The sequence below is a fragment of the Lepisosteus oculatus genome, chromosome 20 (genome assembly GCF_040954835.1).
Source record: "Lepisosteus oculatus isolate fLepOcu1 chromosome 20, fLepOcu1.hap2, whole genome shotgun sequence".
In the NCBI taxonomy this organism is placed as follows: domain Eukaryota; kingdom Metazoa; phylum Chordata; class Actinopteri; order Semionotiformes; family Lepisosteidae; genus Lepisosteus; species Lepisosteus oculatus.
The window spans coordinates 14160943-14180775 of NC_090715.1; the positions used below are offsets into that span (position 1 = coordinate 14160943).

General features: G+C 39.1%; 2 protein-coding genes across 4 annotated transcripts; one reads left to right on the top strand and one right to left on the bottom strand.

Moving 5' to 3' along the window:
- Positions 1-670: 670 nt before the first annotated feature.
- On the top strand, positions 671-13921 carry has3 (hyaluronan synthase 3). Its single transcript, XM_006641166.3, has 4 exons — positions 671-758; positions 3532-4143; positions 7593-7694; positions 8524-13921. The coding sequence occupies exons 2-4, from the start codon at positions 3532-3534 to the stop codon at positions 9451-9453; spliced, it is 1644 nt and encodes a 547-aa protein (XP_006641229.1). The 5' UTR covers positions 671-758; the 3' UTR covers positions 9454-13921.
- A 2574-nt stretch (positions 13922-16495) lies between these two features.
- On the bottom strand, positions 16496-19786 carry chtf8 (CTF8, chromosome transmission fidelity factor 8 homolog (S. cerevisiae)). Of its 3 annotated transcripts, none has more exons than XM_006641165.3 (4): positions 19702-19786; positions 18679-18737; positions 17683-17800; positions 16496-17147 (listed from the first exon to the last, which is right to left on the bottom strand). In XM_006641165.3, the coding sequence occupies exons 2-4, from the start codon at positions 18699-18701 to the stop codon at positions 16911-16913; spliced, it is 378 nt and encodes a 125-aa protein (XP_006641228.1). In that variant the 5' UTR covers positions 18702-18737; positions 19702-19786; the 3' UTR covers positions 16496-16910. The 3 variants fall into 3 exon arrangements, with proteins under 3 accessions (XP_006641228.1, XP_015223416.1, XP_006641227.1); XM_015367930.2 differs by lacking the exon at positions 19702-19786 and adding an exon at positions 19659-19687; XM_006641164.3 differs by lacking the exons at positions 18679-18737; positions 19702-19786 and having other exon boundaries at positions 17683-17826.
- Between the last annotated feature and the right edge of the window lie 47 nt (positions 19787-19833).

The following is a 19833-nucleotide window of genomic DNA, read 5'->3' on the forward strand; positions in this document are numbered from 1 at the left end:
TGTTATCTCTGCAGGCTATAGTTATAGTTATAGCCTATATATTGTTTTTTCTCTTTCTGTTTAAAAGAAGATCCTCTTCTATTCAAGTGGTTTTCTAAGGAGTAATGTTTAAGATATCTGTATGGAAGAAAAATAAATCTGATCTGTAGGATTGCCTGCTCGTCAGGTTGGGAGACGGTTATCTGTTGTCACCTTTCCTTTCTCTGTTATTACACTCCCAAGTCTCTGTCCGGTATTTGGCATGTGTTATCGTGGTAGTACAAAAGCCAGGGAGGGTCAGTAAAGAGGGAATTGGTCTGTTATCCATTTTGTAAAAGAAGAGGTGGAAAAGATCCAGAACAGACTCAGGTTACTAGAAGGTCTTCCATTAAATCAGCCAAAACTTTCCACCCATACAACTGGTCCAACAGGTACAGAACACTTTAATGTTTATTTAATTAACAGTTTACTATGGCTAGATGGTAAAGTCCTTTAAAGGAAAGATGAATAAAACGGAACCAGAAGCTCTTTCTCTCGTGGCCCTGGTCTTCTCCTCCTGCTGGAATGTCGGCACCTGGTTCCTCCCCCTCTCTCACCTTTTCCCATTCCTCCCCCTCTCTCATCAGCAGAGGAGGAGGTTTAAAACTAACTTTCCCAGAACTCAGAAGCTCATTCAGTCTCAACAGCCTCACATAACAGGAGCCTAATTACGCCTGAGATTAGAGGGCTATCGTTCTGCCAATGGACTGAAGCCTCCGGTCTGTGTCCCAGTCACAACAGTAAGTGCTTTGACCTTCATCGCTCTTATTTTAAGCTGTTATCATATTTTTTTACTATACATGGTGATATTTTCCTGAGGAGTCAAGTAGAAAAATCTAAATGCTGTGAAGGTCTTGTAATGTTAATATTTATGTGTCCCACAGATCAACTCTCTTCATATCTTTTTTCAAGTGAAGAGAGAGAAAATGTAATACCATTTAAATTAGATTTTATTTCAGGATTTCTCTCAATTACCCCCTTTCCAAGCTAGTAACAGCTAGGGACCTCTTTCAGGATAAAGGGAAGTCTGCTACTAATTTTAGGTTGTGAATTAGACTTGAATTAATAGATGCCATATTACAACTCAGAACTGCTCAAATTAAAAAATGCCATTAAAGTAATTTATATAAATGATCATTTCCAGTTGTACATGTTTCTACATACTAAAAACGTATTAAAATGGACTAGAAATACTTATAAATAATTAGTAATCTAATTTTCTAGGACACTTACAAATCAAAGTAATAATGGTGAAGGTTATGGTAGTCAGTATCCAGGGGCATATTGAAAAGGGGGCATTGAGGAACCAGAAGAGATTTTAAAGACATTACATCTACAGATACTCCTACAAACAGTTACTAGTACTTGCAAAAATAACATTAATAATAGTCATAAATTTCACCATCATCTAGTTTAGTGGCTTTCTACTCTACATCCATGCTCAATGGAAGTTCTGGATGCGAGGAGCCCAGAACTTATCAGCCTCTAGCTGGCCGTGTTAGCATGATTTCTTGTTTACATGACATGAATTGCCACATGAGACATTGCTGTGCATTGTGATTCAGTGAAATAAGACGCCGGTTATGCATGTTGATACCGTGTCTGGCCTACGAGCTTAACAAATGTCTCTGGATCTTACTGATCACACTGAGTTTGGAGAGACACACCAGTAGCACTTGTAAAATGACACACTAGCCTCCCAGGACAAGAGTTGGTTTGAGTTTGTATTCTGCTTGTTAACAATGCACACAACTTAACATATCTGTTTCTTTCAATCGTTGCACAGGGACTCCTCCATGACCAAATCAACATTATGATATTATTACTCTGAATGAAGCCCGTCTTTATTCTGCTACTCTGGGAGGTAATTTAATGAATGAATGACTGATATTGTTTCCAATCCCAGCTCCCCAGTTTGCTGACTTTGAGCCAAGCCACCCTGTGCCTTTAATTAAAATCATTAACCTGGCAAAACTGTTTCTCTTTCTATTAAAAAAGAGAATGGAAATAATTAAATTATTACTACTTTAATGGGACATTTTCTCACCTCCTCCTTCCACTGTTCTCTGCAATCGCTTCATTTGTCACTGTTGCAGATCTTTTGTGTAGACAAGTCAGGCCACACATGGGCAAAGTAATGAGAGATGAGAGTACAGCGCTCTTGTAGAGGTACTGTAGCAGAGGAGAATGTAAACAAGAGAAATGTGTAATTACAGTGCCTATTCTACAAGGGGATTTTAAATGTAGCTCTTCGAGAAATGAGGCCTTTTAAATCGGAAAATGGGTTACGTTACAAACCATGTTGCAACCTGCCAGCTTAAACCGTAAAAACATTAGTTTACGACGAGTGGCTGTGGACTCTTTGACGTAGTCATGATGAAGTGTCGTTTGGCAGGTGAATGCTAGGGAATCTGCCTATATTGAAATTAATAGATACAATTATTCATCTGGTGTCATCTGGTAGAATACGAGACAGAGATACTTTGGCTTTTTATTGGTAATAGAAAATGATCAATATCAGATATGTTAGCAAAATGTCATGATTAAGGTACAGCTGTCCATAGCCCAAAGAGTGTTACTTCTTCCCATCAGAGCAGATATGTAGAAAAGCTCTTGTGCGTAGTATGTCACTTTCTTTGCAGTACACACCCAGCATATGTTATGTTTTCATTAACTCAAGACTTTTCATACTCTATATTGAAAGAGTTAAATGCTAATGCCTATATACCAGTTTCACCATATACATTTATGTATTAAGCCTCACTTAAAAGGTATTGTATCCTACTTGGCAACTTCTAACAAATGGATTTTCATTTTCTACTCTAAATATATACTGCAAGTGCTACTATCTCAAGAGCTCATCTCAATCTATTTCAATGTTCTCATCTCGCAGTAGGGTCAACAGAGCACCATATCGCAAGAGGAAATCTCCCCAAAGAGTAAGAATAGGAGCATTTTGTGCTGCCTGAGTAAGAAAACCTAAATTCAGTCCTGGAGACAGACATAGCTTTACATGTTGAAAACAAAATAAAAGCAAATGTAGAAATATGCAAGTATTAATATTTAACTTGAGCTTTCTTGCCATATGTAACCGTTACATTTACTGGTACAATGGAATTCTTACTTACAGAAAGTCTTTCGATTGTTAAAACAAGTGTAAGAACACAAAGTGCAGACAGTGCATCAAGACAATATACAAACAAACAGTAGACAATGTACAAGTAAACATTTAGAATGTAAGCAATGCAGACATGTAAACCTGATTGCAGATGCACAATAAATAAATAAAATCACAGTGGGGTAGATGGTGTAGGTGTGGTCCGAGGGGCATGGCCCAGTGTGTTCGCCAATCGTACTGCTTGTGGGTAGAAGCTATTGAGGAATCTGGTGGTAAGTGTCTGTATGCTCTTAAAGTGTTTTCCTTATGACAGCTGATGTTTTGGTGGCTAGCCCGATCTTTGAGAGTGAAGCTTTGCTAAAGCTACTCCTGCTTGTTGTTTTTTTCCTCTTCAGATGTCATCCAAATGCTCCACAGTGCTGAGGGTCATTGGCACAACCCTCTTTGCCTTAATTGTGCTGCTGGGCATCCTGACAGCCTACATCACCGGCTACCAGTTCATCCACACTGAACAGCACTACCTCTCCTTCGGGCTGTACGGAGCCATTCTGGCTCTCCACCTGTTCTTCCAGAGCCTGTTCGCCTTCCTGGAGCACCGGCAGATGAGGAAGGAGGCCAAGCCAGAGAACCTGAACAAGACCGTGGCTTTGTGCATCGCCGCCTTCCAGGAGGACCCCGACTACCTGAAGAAGTGCCTGCGTTCCATCAAGAGGATCTCCTTCCCCAGCCTCAGGGTGGTCATGGTCGTCGACGGGAACAAGCCGGAGGATGCCTACATGATGGAGATCTTCAACGAGGTCATGGGCTCCGAGCAGACGGGCACCTACGTGTGGAAGGGGAACTACCACAGTGAGGAGATGAAGGGCACGAGGGAGGAAGGCGCCAGGCGGGTGACGGAGCTGGTGAGGAGCTCCTGCTACACCTGCATCATGCAGAAATGGGGAGGGAAAAGGGAAGTCATGTACACAGCCTTCAGAGCCCTGGGGGACAGCGTGGACTATATGCAGGTGAGCACGGACCACCCTTTGGGGGCAGGATTCAGGGGTGATCAATCAACATTTGAATGAAACCAATCTCATGGAGATTGTTTAAGATCAAGGTGCTTGATTCATAGTCTTGGAAAGCAGAGTATGCCCTCTACTGGTATTGCTCCTCAAGGCTCATTGTCACTAATTATCATGTGTACATGTTCTAAGACATTAGCATGCTTTTAAACAGACAGAGTCAAGAGAGACATTCTGGACGATTTTATTTTTATAAACGTCCCTTCAAGAAAAATATTGGACATCTTAGCTGGTTTATTCACACATCTGCGATTTATACAAATATTTTCATTTGAAACAATGTACAGTAGATGTATTCCAGAATATATACTAATGACCACTATTTCACCAGCACCCAAAGACTGGCGGGTATGTCTTTAGCTTGGTCCCAATCATCGATGTTCAGACAGTTCCCTCTGTGTTGAATACTGTATATCTACCATTAGAGCCTATTGAAAGCTTTTAAGTTTCTCAATTGTTAAGAACAGATGAGCTGCTGTAGCACATAATTGTACACCTAGGTCCTACGTACCAAATTGATGAAGAATCCTCTGAGGTTTTGGGTAAAGTTTGAATGAATTAATTGAATGAATGAGTGATTGCAACAGAAAATTACTGAACAGTGCTTTACACCAATGTATGAAGAGACTTTCACTAGAAAATGCCCTGTCTCTTATAAGTGTGACTATTGTATGCACTGTGAGGAATGCATCAAAAGTTTGAGTTTTCAACTCCTGTTTGAACATAATGAAGGGTGTATTGTGTACAGTATATTGTGATTCAATTCAATTCCTCTCCCTTTCTCACACTCTACTCTTCATACTGTTCTTTTCACCTGGAACCAGACCAGATTTGTATTCATGCTTTTTGTGTGCCACTAAACAGTATAGGCGTGATGAGTAAGCCCACAAGCCTTTCTTTTCCCCCTGAAAAGTTCCACTCAGAGGAACCTGCTGAATGAACTCCAATCCTGGCAGTAAGAGGGGAACATTGCTGTGTCATAGGTTATCAATGATGGTTTCCCAGGTGTGGACAAAAGAGTGGAAAACGCCGCAATAGTGACAATTGAGCTACATTTCCATTGATGAAGCCTGACTGTCTACACTTGGTGTTTTTATCAAACCCTCGCTAGGGTTGCCAATAGAGTTTCTTTTGCAAGGAAATTGCAATAAATTGTGAATATACATGACACATATTAATTAAATAGCCTACTGATTATTATTTATATGAGGATCACGAAGGGCAATTTGTTTTTGTCCAATGGCCAATAATTTAGATGATTGTTGAGTATCAGAATTCCTATAAATAGCTGTCCTTTCTCCATGTTCAGAAATGGGGACACAACCCACACCTGCACATATTAAAATACCAGTCTACTCTCAACACATGACTTTTCATCACAGCCTCATTGTGACTTGTTGAAAGCTTCCAAAACCCTAAATATTAGTAAGTCACTTCTAGTGCTGACAGGACTACTGGAAGTTGCAATACGGGGGGCTCTCAAATCTGATCACGTTGTATGCTTTTGTTTTCTAGTGCTTTGCAAATGTGTATATAGTGCAGGTAACAATGCAGAACTTTTACATGGAATTCAATATGCTCACAAGCTTAAAGACTAGGAACCTCTTATCAGATGAACAGACATAGTTGGTTGAAATGAGACACATAGGACTGACTGTGTTACTTTTATCACCTGGCCTGAACAATCCTCAGATCTCAGTCCTGTTGTAAATGGGTGGAATGTGTCGTTCAGTCTCACACAGCGCAATACTTATCAGAACCTCAGTTAGAGGGTACTTTGCTAGGAGAACATGATAGGACTGGGATGCTGTAGATATTTCCAGATCTTGTGTGCGCCAAGTCCTTTTCAGCATGTTCCTGGTACTTAGAGGCCAGATATTGTTCTTAAAATGCTTGAACTCTTAAAGAGCTCTTGAACTCATGCTGGTATCAGAGAATGAAGAACAGAAACACCACTGAGTTAACTCAGTGCTAACTCACTGTCAGTTCCAGACACAAGATAACACAAATATGGGAGCATATTTTCCAAGCAGGTGAAAAACATGAAAGGAGTATTGATATTAAGGTTAAGAGCTGTACATGTATAATATAATTAGGATGAGAGACAAGCCCGCATACACAGCTGTTCAGCACCTGTGAATAAGGGACCAATCTATGAAATAAAATTAAGATTAATATTTTATTTTCAGTAACACTACAATCTCTGATGAATAGTTTCCTTGTTTCAAATTCCTGTTGCAAAAAATAGACTATTTTTAAATAAAAACTCCTTATGAAATATAAATAAAAATATATATGGAAACCAGACATCCCTGGTTAAACTAATAATTGTTTATGTCTATATTTAGTGCAAATACTGCTTTAAAGATATCATCTGGTTACTCCCCAAGCTCTAAGGAAAAAGAAGGAGTAGATTTACAAGCTGCTCTGACTTGACTCAAGCATATTTAAATGTAAGGTTATGTTCGTTAGGTTCTAGTCTGGGGTTGGAATACTAGACTATACTGAAATGCATAAAAATATTGAAAAAGATCTCAAATATAATAAAGAAAAACATTAAAATAAAGTGACATCTGGTAGATATTCCACCAATTATAGAAGTTCAGGGAATGTGCATGACATACTTCATGGTATAAACTCTCTTTATTTTAGACTGAAAGGAATTTTAAAATCCTCTCTCATTCTGAGGACTCTATGGCATAAGATGGCGACAAGTATTTAAACTGAGAATCTGAAGACTCATAAAAATGGGGACTTAATTTACTCTTACATGTGTCTCCTTATTGTTACTTTTTCTGGTTAACACCACATATCTCTCCATTAAGACATTATGACATAGTAGTACTATATTCAAATAACAAGTAATGATGAACAGCATCACATTGCCGTTTAACAATGCAAATGATCAGCATTTATAAATAGTATCTTCTACAATTCAATTCAGCAGCAGATCTTTTTTCCCCTCCATCACTCCCTATGACATATGGCACACATTACTCTTGCCTTTAATGCTTTCTCCTGCTCACTTTTCGTATTCCTCTCTTCACTATTATATGTGTGGGTTAATATCTGCTTTAGTAACAGAGCAAGTGCTTGTTGAATATCATGTAATTCAACTAAATTAATTTGGCACAAGCCTTGCCACTTGTTAAGGCTATAAGGGTAAGTGAAGGATATTTATTGGGAGATGAGCATTGCCATCAGTTTTCTGTTTCTCTTTTCCTTCGCAAGAGATCTGGTTCATCTGAGCTCTGGTGGGGGCACATGCCCATCTCTTCCTATTAGAAAAACTGTGAGCAACTGAGGTTTCTTTGCCCATGTGGCAATTATGCTGTGTGTTTGCAAAATGTTTTGTAGACGCAAATGTTGTTCCCCTTGCTCTTTTTGTGAAGGTATGCGACTCAGACACAGTCCTGGACCCTGCCTGCACCATGGAAATGCTGAAGATTCTGGAGGAAGACCCAAAAGTAGGGGGAGTTGGAGGGGACGTGCAGGTAAAATACAAGCTAATACAAGGATTCAACTGAGATTGTTGCAGATAATTAAACAGTGCATTGAAATTGTAAGGTGACACACAAACCCTTAAGGTTACATTAAGGACTTAAGGATTATCCCCTTCCAGAAGAAGTACAGTAAGATTATCTTGGGGAATTATGTTGCATAAAGTGAATACTACTGACCATAAAAAAAAATATATTTTCTAACTGGTATTCTCCAAGTTCGTAGGTTTTACATAGCCATTGATAGTTACCAAATTGATAGTTTGGTGAACCATTGGTAAAGAAGGGAACCTTAAACTCAACTGGATTTCCCCTATTAGAGCTCCAGGTATGTCAGTGGTTCACTATGAGGCTTTCTAAGCACATTTCAGAACTTCCCTCTAAAATGTCTTTGAAGTTAGGCATAAAATCAAGGCTGAATTTCTATTTCAGGTCAAATAATTTTTACATTCAAGAACCTGCCCCTATTTGTTTACTGTTTCTCTAATTGAATTAAAACAGCTGAGAAACTGCATTAAATCCAGAACACAATACTTTAAGTGATGTAATGGATGTTTTAGAAAAAATGCTGCACAGAATGTTACAGAATTATTTAAGTCTCATTTTGGCTCAACACAAATTAATTCAGTTTCATTCGGAGTTCCTGGCACTTAAATGGTACAAGGCAGTTTTTTTTTATGAATATCTAGCAGACTTATAACTTTTATGCAGGAGTGTCACTCCTGCCCTTCATAAACAGATCTCTGGAAGTTGCTTCATTTGCGTGAATATATCCAAATGACCACCTAATACTGAAGAACGCCTCCCTTTTTCTAAACCTCAGATCCTGAACAAGTACGACTCTTGGATCTCCTTTCTGAGCAGTGTGCGCTACTGGATGGCCTTCAACGTGGAGCGCGCATGCCAGTCTTACTTTGGCTGTGTCCAGTGTATCAGTGGGCCCTTAGGCATGTACCGAAACACCCTGCTTCAGCAGTTCCTGGAGCAGTGGTACCACCAGACCTTCCTGGGGAGGAAGTGTAGCTTTGGGGATGACCGGCACCTCACCAACCGGGTCCTGAGCTTGGGCTACAAGACGAAATACACCGCCAGGTCCAAGTGCCAGACCGAGACGCCCACCAAGTACCTGCGGTGGCTGAACCAGCAGACACGCTGGAGCAAGTCCTACTTCCGAGAGTGGCTCTACAACGCCCTGTGGTTCCACAAGCACAACCTGTGGATGACATACGAGTCAGTGGTCACTGGCTTCTTCCCCTTCTTCCTGATCGCCACCGTAATCCACCTCTTCTACAGGGGCCGCGTCTGGAACATCCTGCTTTTCCTACTGACCGTGCAGCTGGTGGGCATGATCAAGGCTACCTACGCCTGCTTCCTGCGGGGCAATGTGGTCATGATCTTCATGTCCCTCTACTCCCTCCTCTATATGTCCAGTCTGCTGCCTGCCAAGATGTTTGCCATCGCCACCATTAACAAGGCAGGCTGGGGCACGTCTGGTCGGAGGAAGATCGTGGTCAACTTCATCGGCCTCATCCCCGTCACTGTATGGTTCGCCATCCTGCTGGGTGGGGTGGGCTACACCATCTACTGCGAGACTCAAGACCCTTTCAGTGAGACAGAGAAGGCTTTCCTTATTGCCGGGGCCATTCTTTACGGCTGCTACTGGATCATTCTCCTCGTCCTATACCTGGCCATTGTGGCCAAGCGCTGTAACAAGAGGGAGGAACAGTACAGCCTACCCTACGCTGAAGCATGAGCCCAACCGGTGCTATTTCCTTGGGGGGGCCTGCTGAGATCAGATGATGCGATGAACTCACTCTAAAGCACATATGGTTGAGGGGCAGTTCTTGTGGCCTTAATTCCTTTCACATCAGTTGTGCAGCAGTCCGTGTGTACACAAATGGTGCTATACACGAAAGTGGATTCCTTCTGGCAGTGACATTTTTTTTAAGCAAATGCCAGCACACCTTAGAAGGGTGCAATTTTTTGCAAGAATAAAAGCAAATGACTGGTGCACAGCAGCTATCTTTGCTCTTTTCACAGTGTATAGGGTCCAAGTGAATCCTTGGATTAGATTCTAACTTCAACTGTTACATTTATGAGATGAACTAGACATATTTTAATCTTCTGCCTAAATCAGGTTACCTCTCTCAAGGCGTATGACAGGTGCACTATGTAACATCAACATGAAGCAGACAATCCATTGTTACTGAAAAAGTGTAGTTTTCTTCTGGTTATAGGTGACGCTGTCAAGGCCCAGCAAGATTTTAAAGCTGGCAGAGAAAATCCTCTTTTGGGCAACTTTTTTTTTAAATTAGTGAATGTGCCGCTTTCTCCATGTTGCTGTAGAAAACATGTTGGTGTTTCCGATTGAGGCTGAACAATTGAGAATCTGTAAACAATATTGAATGTTTTTTTAGAGAAAAATACCACACGTACTGTAGTGTTGCAGACTAGTTTTAGACTTCAATTTCAACCTTATGCCTAAACACAAGCAAGTTCATGTTCCTTCTGTGTACCTGGTGCTTTGATGGTACAAGGGGATCATTAGGGCAGTAAATAGTGGTCATTCCTTTCTACTCAGGATTCTCAGCACTGTCCTTTGTAGAGACAATGTCCTGCAGTAACAAGACCTCACACATACACCAGCTACAGCTCCAACACAAAATGACTACCAAGGAAAATCTTTTCAGAGTCCAATTCAATTTCATGAGAAATTATTACTAAAGCACACCCAGTGCTTCATTTTTTATTTTTATTTGCATATCTTCCTATTTATTCCTTTGAACAAAACTCGTCTTTCAGTACCTCAGTAACTGAGCCTCTGTGAACAACTTGAAATGTGGCTGTAAAGCAGACTTTCTTTAATTTTATTCAAGTATTTTTCTTTTTTATTTATTTTTTTTCCTTTTTGTATTTATTGTTTTATTTAAATACACGTAATAACCAAAGAACATGATTATATTTTGAAGCGTTATTGACTTTAATTAAATGGGATATTTCAAACTCCATTTCGGACAGTATGAGGACTAATACTCTGTCCAGATTGACTGGGAGTGGGATTTGACATTATTTTTAATGTTGTTTGTTATATTGTTAATTTATGTGCCTCTGTATTATATATCTTTGGAGTTCAAACTGTTAAAGCCTGTAGGTTCCTACAGCATGAATGAAAAAACATAAACCCAGCTCTTAATTAATGACAGTCTAAGGATGGTAATTATTTGCTAGGTTGTGTACTTGTGTACAAAAGTCTCACACTGTGGTCAAGGCAAAACTAGATATTTAGAATGTTGAAGGTGCTTTATGCAACTATATAGTACATCAGACCAATGTAAGAAGAAACAAAAAACTGCTAGCAACCCACATGAGGTGCTAGTCATCCAATAAAACAGCCTCTCAACACAACTCAGAGTTGGATTAGTTGTGGCTCAGAGCACTGGTGACAGGATAGTTGTACCTGATATAATCTTACAGCTTTTGTAATGGAGTAGAGGTCTTAGGAGGGAGAGCTGGCAGTGGTAAACACAATGTGCAATACAGTAGATGTTACACTCCTCTGAACCTCACTGAGCACTGTGAGGTCTAAATCCGGGCTTCGCTACTTTTTACTCAATGCGCCAGGCCATTATTTGCATTTTAACTTGCAAAATGCAGGGTACTGTAGTTCTACAATTGCATCTGTTTGCGGGGCAATTCAGAAACCCTGTATATCTCAATCGCTTTTCATTTTTTAATAAACTAAACTTGATGGACATTTTTGTACATCCTCTTCTAGTGAGAGACTGGTAGCTGCCAGTATCAAATAATATCTATATCAATATACCAATATCCAATAATTACGACCTCTCTACGGTGCTTCTAAAGTTCAATGTCATGGGGCAGGAAACAATGGAATGAGCTACAGTATGATTACCAATAGGCCCAAAATGAGCCTGTAACTGGAAAATGCCGATACACACAGGAGGGCACTAGCATCCTCCGCGTCAACAGTTACACTGAAGATGCTAGCAATTCTTCACCTACATCCAGTGTAGTGCTCGTCCCGTATTGAGAATACTGCCCTCTGGCGTGCCTCGTTTTCACTGGTTGCGTTTGTATGTGCGCCTAATTTTAATGCGTAGCTTTCACTCCACAGTTCTCTTAGAGTTAGAGTTCTCTAAGTTTAGAAATAGCCTGCATGTATCTTCAAATGTCAGACATCATGAGCAAAACCCTTCCGTTTTATATACGTCCTCACCATAATTGTTCAATTCGCCTGCTTTGTTTCCGATGCGCAAACTCCACCTTACTGCTTTCTACAGTCTTTTTTTTGTAGCACGTTTCGCCATAGCAATGTTATTGTACCGTAATTTGAAACGGGAAATTAAACGTTTGCCCCCAAAGTGTTTAGTAAAAATGAAAGGGATGAGTTTACAATAAGTTAAAATATCTCCTTTCATGGAAACGTTGAAATGTTTGGCTTATGTAGAATTTTCAGCGTTTCGTTTTATTACATTTTATATTAAAGCTCTTTCTTTCTACTAGTTATTGGTGCTCTTTCATATTGGATATTATCCTGGGATTGCCAATTGCTTTATGAAGGGGGACGGGAAAAATTCAAAATATGTAATTAGTTTTAATTCTCAGAACCATTTTTTTATAAAAAGAAAATTCACTGCTACTCACAATAAAGCGTACATTCAAATGTCATTGCAGTGACATCCTGTAATATTGTCGGTGGTCTGTATATTTGTTTGAACTATTATGAATTTATTTTAAACAGTTTGAAAGAAGTGGATTTTTAAAATGTTTATTTCATCTTGTATACGTCGTCTTATTTGTACAGTGTTAATTTCCACATTGTATCTCAGTCGATCTCTATTGATCGACTCATGTTTAAATACAGTGTGTTTTTGTATATATCGATATGTAAAACTTATATTTTTTTCATTCTTTACATTTTTGATTTTTTAAATGAAAGAGCGGGCAGAGTTAATTTATCCTCGCCTTCATGAGAAAAAGGTGACGGCTGTTCTCCATCCTGAAGAATAACAACACCTGTCCAGGAGCAGGCGAAGGAGGCTTAAGCAGTAACAGTACAATTCAGTGATTAGTTTAGACATTATTTTTTACACGAAAGGGAAACGCTATCCCTCAATACTTCTGATTAAAACAGATATATTGAAATGGACCAAAATGGGAACAAAATGCATTTAAAAGTGTCTCCTTGGCAGTTTGACAAGGGAAAACAAGTTCATCTTCTCACACGCAGCCTGGTGCTGAATCGGAGCCCTTCAGGTGCTCTGTTTCCTGTGTGAACTCTGTACTCAATTTACTTGGATTTTACAGCTAAAGTTACCCATCTGCTGTGTTTCCAGCACTGGTTTAGTAACTCGGGACAAAGCGTGCTTTTGCCTTTCGTCGTTAAAGAGTGCATACTGCGCTTAATTCCTTTAGTTACTGTAGCTTATTTGAGCATTTTTTTGGCGTTGCTACTTCTCATGGAAGTTTACCACAGTATGTTGAACTTGCATGGTGATGTCCCTATTTTGCCATTGATTTCTCTACATTTACCTTGCTGCCCCTGTAGATTCCTAGTTTTGAGATACCTTTGCTACTTCTTGGTAGTGTGGCCCCCAGAACCTATTTCGTAATAAAAGGAAATTCGATTTCTTATTTTTATCTGCATCTTATTTTGATCCTTCAGAAATTCTAGCGTCGTTTTCGTGAGGATGGTTTGCCTTTGTCTTTAAGATTTGGATGATATGCAGAATGCTAAATCTTAGTGTCCTGCATTCAAATGTCAGGTTTACCTAGTGTGAAACTTGACTGTACTTGGTAAGGCATCTAGGACTGTAGTTTACCAATTAACTGTACTTCAGTAATTTTTAATTATATATATATATTCTAGCAAATTCACATGAAACAAGATGTAATCCAAAATGATGACTCTTGGTATGAGGCTGTATTTCCTCTTACATATTTTTGGACAGACTATAAGTGAGCATTTGAGTTTTGTGGATCGAGAGTTCCTTGATCAGAATAAAAGTCACTGTCATCGTTTCTTTTTTTAAAATCCAGTTTCTTTCAATGCTTTTTCAATATGATACACACAGTTTTGGGGACATTATTGATGAAGTATTTTCTATGAAAAATGTGTAGGAATTTTTCATTCTTATAGCCAAAAGAATACCTGGCCACAAAACAGAACATTTTAATATCGTGTACATTTTATTAGAACAACTCAACTATTAAAACTATTAAACAAGAGTTTTAATTTGCTGAGCTTTGTAAACCAATGAAAAATAATTCATTCACAGAGCATTGCAAACTTCCTTGTGGTCGTGTTCATCCTGATGGATAATTTGGTCTGTTTTGTGAAGATAAGAAGCATTAATTGCTGACATTTGAATTTTTAATCTTGCATGTGTGGTATATTAATATCAACCATCATCTTTGTTTTGGCCAATTTACGGGGATTTTCGGCTACAATGTTAGAAAGTGAAATTTAAAACTGATACTGGCGTTTTCTAATAAATTTGCAGTTTAACATTTAAAAAAGTATTTAGCAGGAAAACGCAATTTAGAAGAAAAGGCTTCTAAGAGAAATCCATTTGTAAATTGTTTGTATTGTGGCTGACAGTGATGTTATTAAAACTGAAGAGTGTATTTCTACACCTGCAGCTGAGACCACATATTCAGGACATCCACACATTTCTCTCACAGCTGTACAAGGGTCCGGGTGTATTTGTGATAAAATGAGGTGTTGGTTTCCTTGAGCTCTTTCTGCATGAGACAGGCTTTGTTTTCAGTGGTTTCATGGCCTTCCTTCACTTCACAGTGAAGCGGATGAAAATCCAGAAATTGACACCTGTTTGGCCCAATGGAAGAAACTCTCCAGCATGGTGATGTGTGTAGATGTACTAGGAAATGACTGTATATTGAAGAATCAATGTCTTCCTTACCAGTGAAGTGTATTCACAAATTCACATGAATTGTTTTCTCCTTGTTTAATGATTAAGAGTTGTGATCTTTGTGTACAGTTGAGCTCCTCCTAGCCTGAATCATTCATTCCAGTGCTTCTCTTACTGAAGACACAGACAGCCAATACAAACTCCCTTGTGGCCGGAGGTGGAACAGAATCTCCTTTTTCCTATTGTTTCCTGCCTTCCTGAGGCCCAAGTTAAAAACACTGAGATAAAACAAGTGAGATCAGCAAAAAGCAGCTTCATGCAGAACCACTGCATTGGTTGTGTTTTTGATCTACGTTATTGGCAGGTGAACATTAAGAACACAAAGTATGGCTCTTTATTTCAACAGTGATGGATGAGTATTCCTTCACGTTGAAGAGTCCTGCAAGTTTTACAAGCCATTCAATAGCAATTCAATTACTGTATGTTTAAATTCATGAGTAAGAGTCTGAGAGCCCTGTGTCCAGTCCATCTCCCACTGATCTGATGCACCTTCTTTTGTGCTCCATGTACTATCCATATGCTGTACATTTTTCATCACAATTTTATAAAGAATAACAAATAGCAGTGAAATGCTTCTCGAAACTTCAGGCATTGATGAAGGTAGCCTTTCTGAACTGTGATGCGTGACAGAATAAGAAAAATACTTCTGGCAAAGACATCTTAAGACGGTGGTCTCCAACCCTGATCCTGGGAGACCCAGTCCAGTGGCTTTTATAGGTCGCCTTTAAATCATCAGTTTCTAAAGGCCTGAAACAGTTCTACTCTGATTACTTCAACAAGTGATGTGTTAAAAAATCAGAATATCCTACAGCTCCCAAGAACCTATTGGACATTGGTCCATTACGTGCTTAATTGACAAATTACTAAAACAGGCACTTAAAATAACAGGTGACTTAGGGTGACTTACTGTATAATAACTAGATTGTGGCACTCAAGGATCAGGGTAGAGACCTCTGGTCCACCATAAGTCAAGCTAGAGGTTTACATAAGGACAATGTAAAAAAAGGTGTACATAAATATATTTTTCTATTAGATCATTTAAAAAAGTTTGTGTATTATTGACATGTATGACTACAATGAGGAAAAAAATTACTTCTTTGAGATTTGTAAATGTAGTGTATTGTATGTTAAAGATATATTTTTTTCTGTCTTGCGGGAGGCATTACAGTGTATGCATATACATATAAAGGGTTTTTTAAAGTTTTTACATTCATTTTATTTTGAAGTATGTATTTATTTTTTGACGCTTAAGAACGTTTTGGATTGAGATGCTTTTCAATAAAAGAGCTCTGAAATTATCTTAATGGTCTGTCGAGTGTTTCAAAGGTAAAATGGACAAGTCTGTTCACTATAAGGATGCATTTTTACCTATTGTAAACTATTTTAAGGTCTGATGTCCCTTTGACACTATCATGGGTTTGCCAACTCAGACTTATAGGGTGCCTTATTATCTGTAACCACCATTACTGTGAAACTATTAAAGAACAAAAAAATGTGGCCATATTTGTTATCTTGTTAAAATAGTCTGTTTACCAGAACACAATCAGCCCCTTCATCACTGTGAATGGAGCTGAATTCTCCAGTGGGAACGACCAGTGCTCTGCACTGCTGTGTAGTATACAGTACATATTCCTTTTGAGTTTCTCAATATAGTTAGCTACGTGTTGTGAACACCCGATTTCCACTGATATAAGGTTTGTTCCATTAATATATTATTAGGAGTAAGGTGTTTTTTTACATTTCAGATTTATTGTGGTTATAGAGATAAGGAAATATTTTCCTTTGCACTTTTGTTGTGTATTTACTAACCCATGTCAACAAAACATGCAAAGAAGAAACAGATTTTCTGAACACACCTGTGGGATGTTTTAATGAGGGGATCATTTTCACAACATCAATCAATATTTTTATGTGAACCTGTACTAATTTTGTAAAAATGCAGAATCACATTTTTTTTATATCCTGACTTGTGTGGAGGTTTGTATCACGCTTCTTTAAGGCTGAAATACATATAAACAGGATCATATGGCTGCCCTGAAAGAACAGTTTAAAACCTCACACATTCCTTTTAAATTTACTCAACAGAAAATGCTCAATCTTAAATAATGCGGGTTCTCCTTCATTAAAGTGCATGTTTTCAAAAGACTGAGGAGGTGCATGATCAGATCTGACCTCCTAAACAAGGGGAAGCAGAACATCTGAGGAAACAAATGCCAAGAGCCAGTGGTCTGTGAAAATGAATGCCAGTTTATGGGAGCTATACTTTCTTTGGCACGTTGGTGATAATTGGCTTGGGACGGGTTTTAAAGATCAGTTTCTTCTTGATGAGTGCAGAAACCTGGTACGTTGTAGGCCTCTCTTCGCTCGTTTCCATGGCATCCTCTTCTGGGCCTTCTGGGAGTCCGGAGTGTTTGACAAGAACAGCGAAGGGCTTCTCCAGTTTCACAATTTTCCCATACAATATGTGGTGTCCTATTATCAGCACAGGAACCCCCTGTACGAATAATGGTGAAAGGGATTAACAAACTGTGGAAGCAATGCAGCACAGGAGATGGTCCCTGTCCCAGTTCAGTAATGTTTAAGCAGCAGAAATAATTACAAGCAGTAATTATGAGGAACGCATTTAGAAGTAAAAAAGGCCCTGCTTTATATAAAGGGTTGTGTGAGCGATTCACAACACAACTGCACAACCGCAAATGGCGCACGCTGCCCAGCATTACCGAAACACACCTAGGTGTGCTTAGCTGGGATCTCTGGGTAATTTCTGCATTGGGTCACAAAATCTTTAAACTACAAGGAACCCAATGAGCAGAGCAAAGACAACAGCCTCCTCTTGTTTGTACCTCTTAATTACAGTCTTAAATTCACAGTTTTAAAGTTCCAAGCAGAACCAATAAAATGCTGATATTCCATTATAGCATTTAGTTTTACTAAATTCCTTAGCTATATGACAGTAAATCAAGCCTATTTATTATTTATATAAATGTTTAGTAAACACGGTAAGCTCTGTATGTGTCTTTTATTCATACCTCTTTAGTATAATGCAGGTCTCCCATTAGGTTCCCAGTCAGCCCAGTGTTCTGACGAGATACTATCTCTCCCTGCAGTTCCAGCAGCATCCACTCCCTGGGTGTACCTCCCTCAGGACTGCAAGACACAAACACTTTAATCATAAGAGCTTTCACGTGCCATTTGTGTAAAAATTAATCATTCTTTCTCTGCTTATATTGCCGAAAAAAAATCCCGAACTCAATCTGTTAAATGGCAGCGTGGCGAAAAAAAAAAGACAATTTAATTGTAGTGTAGGGATGATTATTACAAACATAATGTGATCATCACCCCGGATGCCTGCATTCATCAACAAACAAATCCACAACAGATTTGTATGTGTGCCTTTACTATTGATCAGTTTGGGGGGTTTGAAAAGAGAGCTAATAGAGGAACTGTACCTACTTAGATTGCAAGACATGAAGCTAAGGCCTTTGCAGGAAATGGAACCAAGTGATATGGCAATTCTGAATAATGCCTTTTAAGCTATATTATATTATTTTAGACCAGTAACATACTTAGGCTTAGTATTTCCAGAATTCATGCTCAGTATTTTAGCAGATAAACCCAGTAAGTAAGGCTTTAGTAGTATAAACCTGGTTAATTAAATGCATCAATTTTTTTTCAGAATCAGGCTGAGCCAAGGCCTTAACAGAGCAGTATTACAAAGAAGGGAAAAAGACACCCTAGTTCCTAATGAGCTTCAAATGATACCACCATTCCCAAAGTATCTGCAAGGTTTCTAACTCCCATCAGAGATTTCATTTCGGCCCTGAAGTTACGAACTTTGTGAAGGGACTTGTTGGGAGCCTGTGTGCTTAACCTCAATCTTGCCACAGTCTGGTTTAAAAAAGTTCTGTTGCATCCATACTATGATTTTAGACAGTGAAAGCTAAGAGACGTATGAATACTAAAAATGCAGGATCCTAGGATACAGAGCAAGTACAGGGTGCAAGATAAGACTTTTCCATTTATACCTTGAAATGAGGATCTGAACCATTTTCACAGGTGTCACGGAGGCTTAGAAGAATGTGTTCTAAAAATATAAAAAGAAAACGGCCATTAATTTAACTCATTAATGATTTACCTTTCAGTGAAACGCAGCAGGCATGAAGAGCATCCATCCATTTTCTAACCACTTTATCCAGTTCAGAGCCTCAAGGGAGCAAAGCCTACCCCAGCAAGCAACGGGCACAACAGAGGACACACCCTGGATGGGACACCAGTCCATCACAGGGCAGACACACACAAGCAGACACCCACTCAAACCAGGGCACCAATAAATTGATACTATAAGGGCCACCTCACAAATGTGCAAATAATACAAGATACATTAAAGAAACAGAATTGAATACCAGTGATTATGAAATAATCAAAAATGTTGTTTTCCAGATCAGTGAAGCTCAAGAGAACAACAGCAGTGACACATACTGTAAAGGATATGAACCCACAACCTTCCAGTTATACAGTAAGGCCAGGGCTCTGAACATTGTGCACACAGGAGCCAGTATTGATCACTGGTGACACCAGGGGAGTTCACATTACAAAACAATAGCATGATTTAGGTGCTTTTAATAAGATAAATTTCATAAGTAACGAAACCAAACGAAAGGAATTAATTTTATTCTCTGAGGCTTGTTTTAAACACAGACAAAAAATGCAGAAAGGAAATAATAAATATTATATTTGTTCTAGAAATACACCTCGTACACGGAGCAAGAGATTGCTTTGCATCTTTCAAACACGGGTTAATATCATCGTATCGAGCTCGGTCAGTTTTTCACTGTCACTTCACTCAATTCACCTCACTGGTGCCACTGATAAAAACAGGACCCAGCTCAAATCTTAAGACGGCTGGATTCGCTCCCCGAAAACACGTTTAATAAATTCGTATGCAATTTCACAAACTATTTTTATTTTTTTAAAAAGTATTTGCCACTCATGGGATTTAGAGTACCTGGCGTACAATACAAGATAGAATATTAATCTATACACATTACCACTAACAACTGGAGCCCATATCTGTTTCTGTGCGACCGCTCGCCTTTTCTTCTGACACATGGAACGGTCTACTGTCACATTCCTAAATTCCCGCCAGCTCGCTATAACCACGTTGCCGGAAGGGGAGGGGT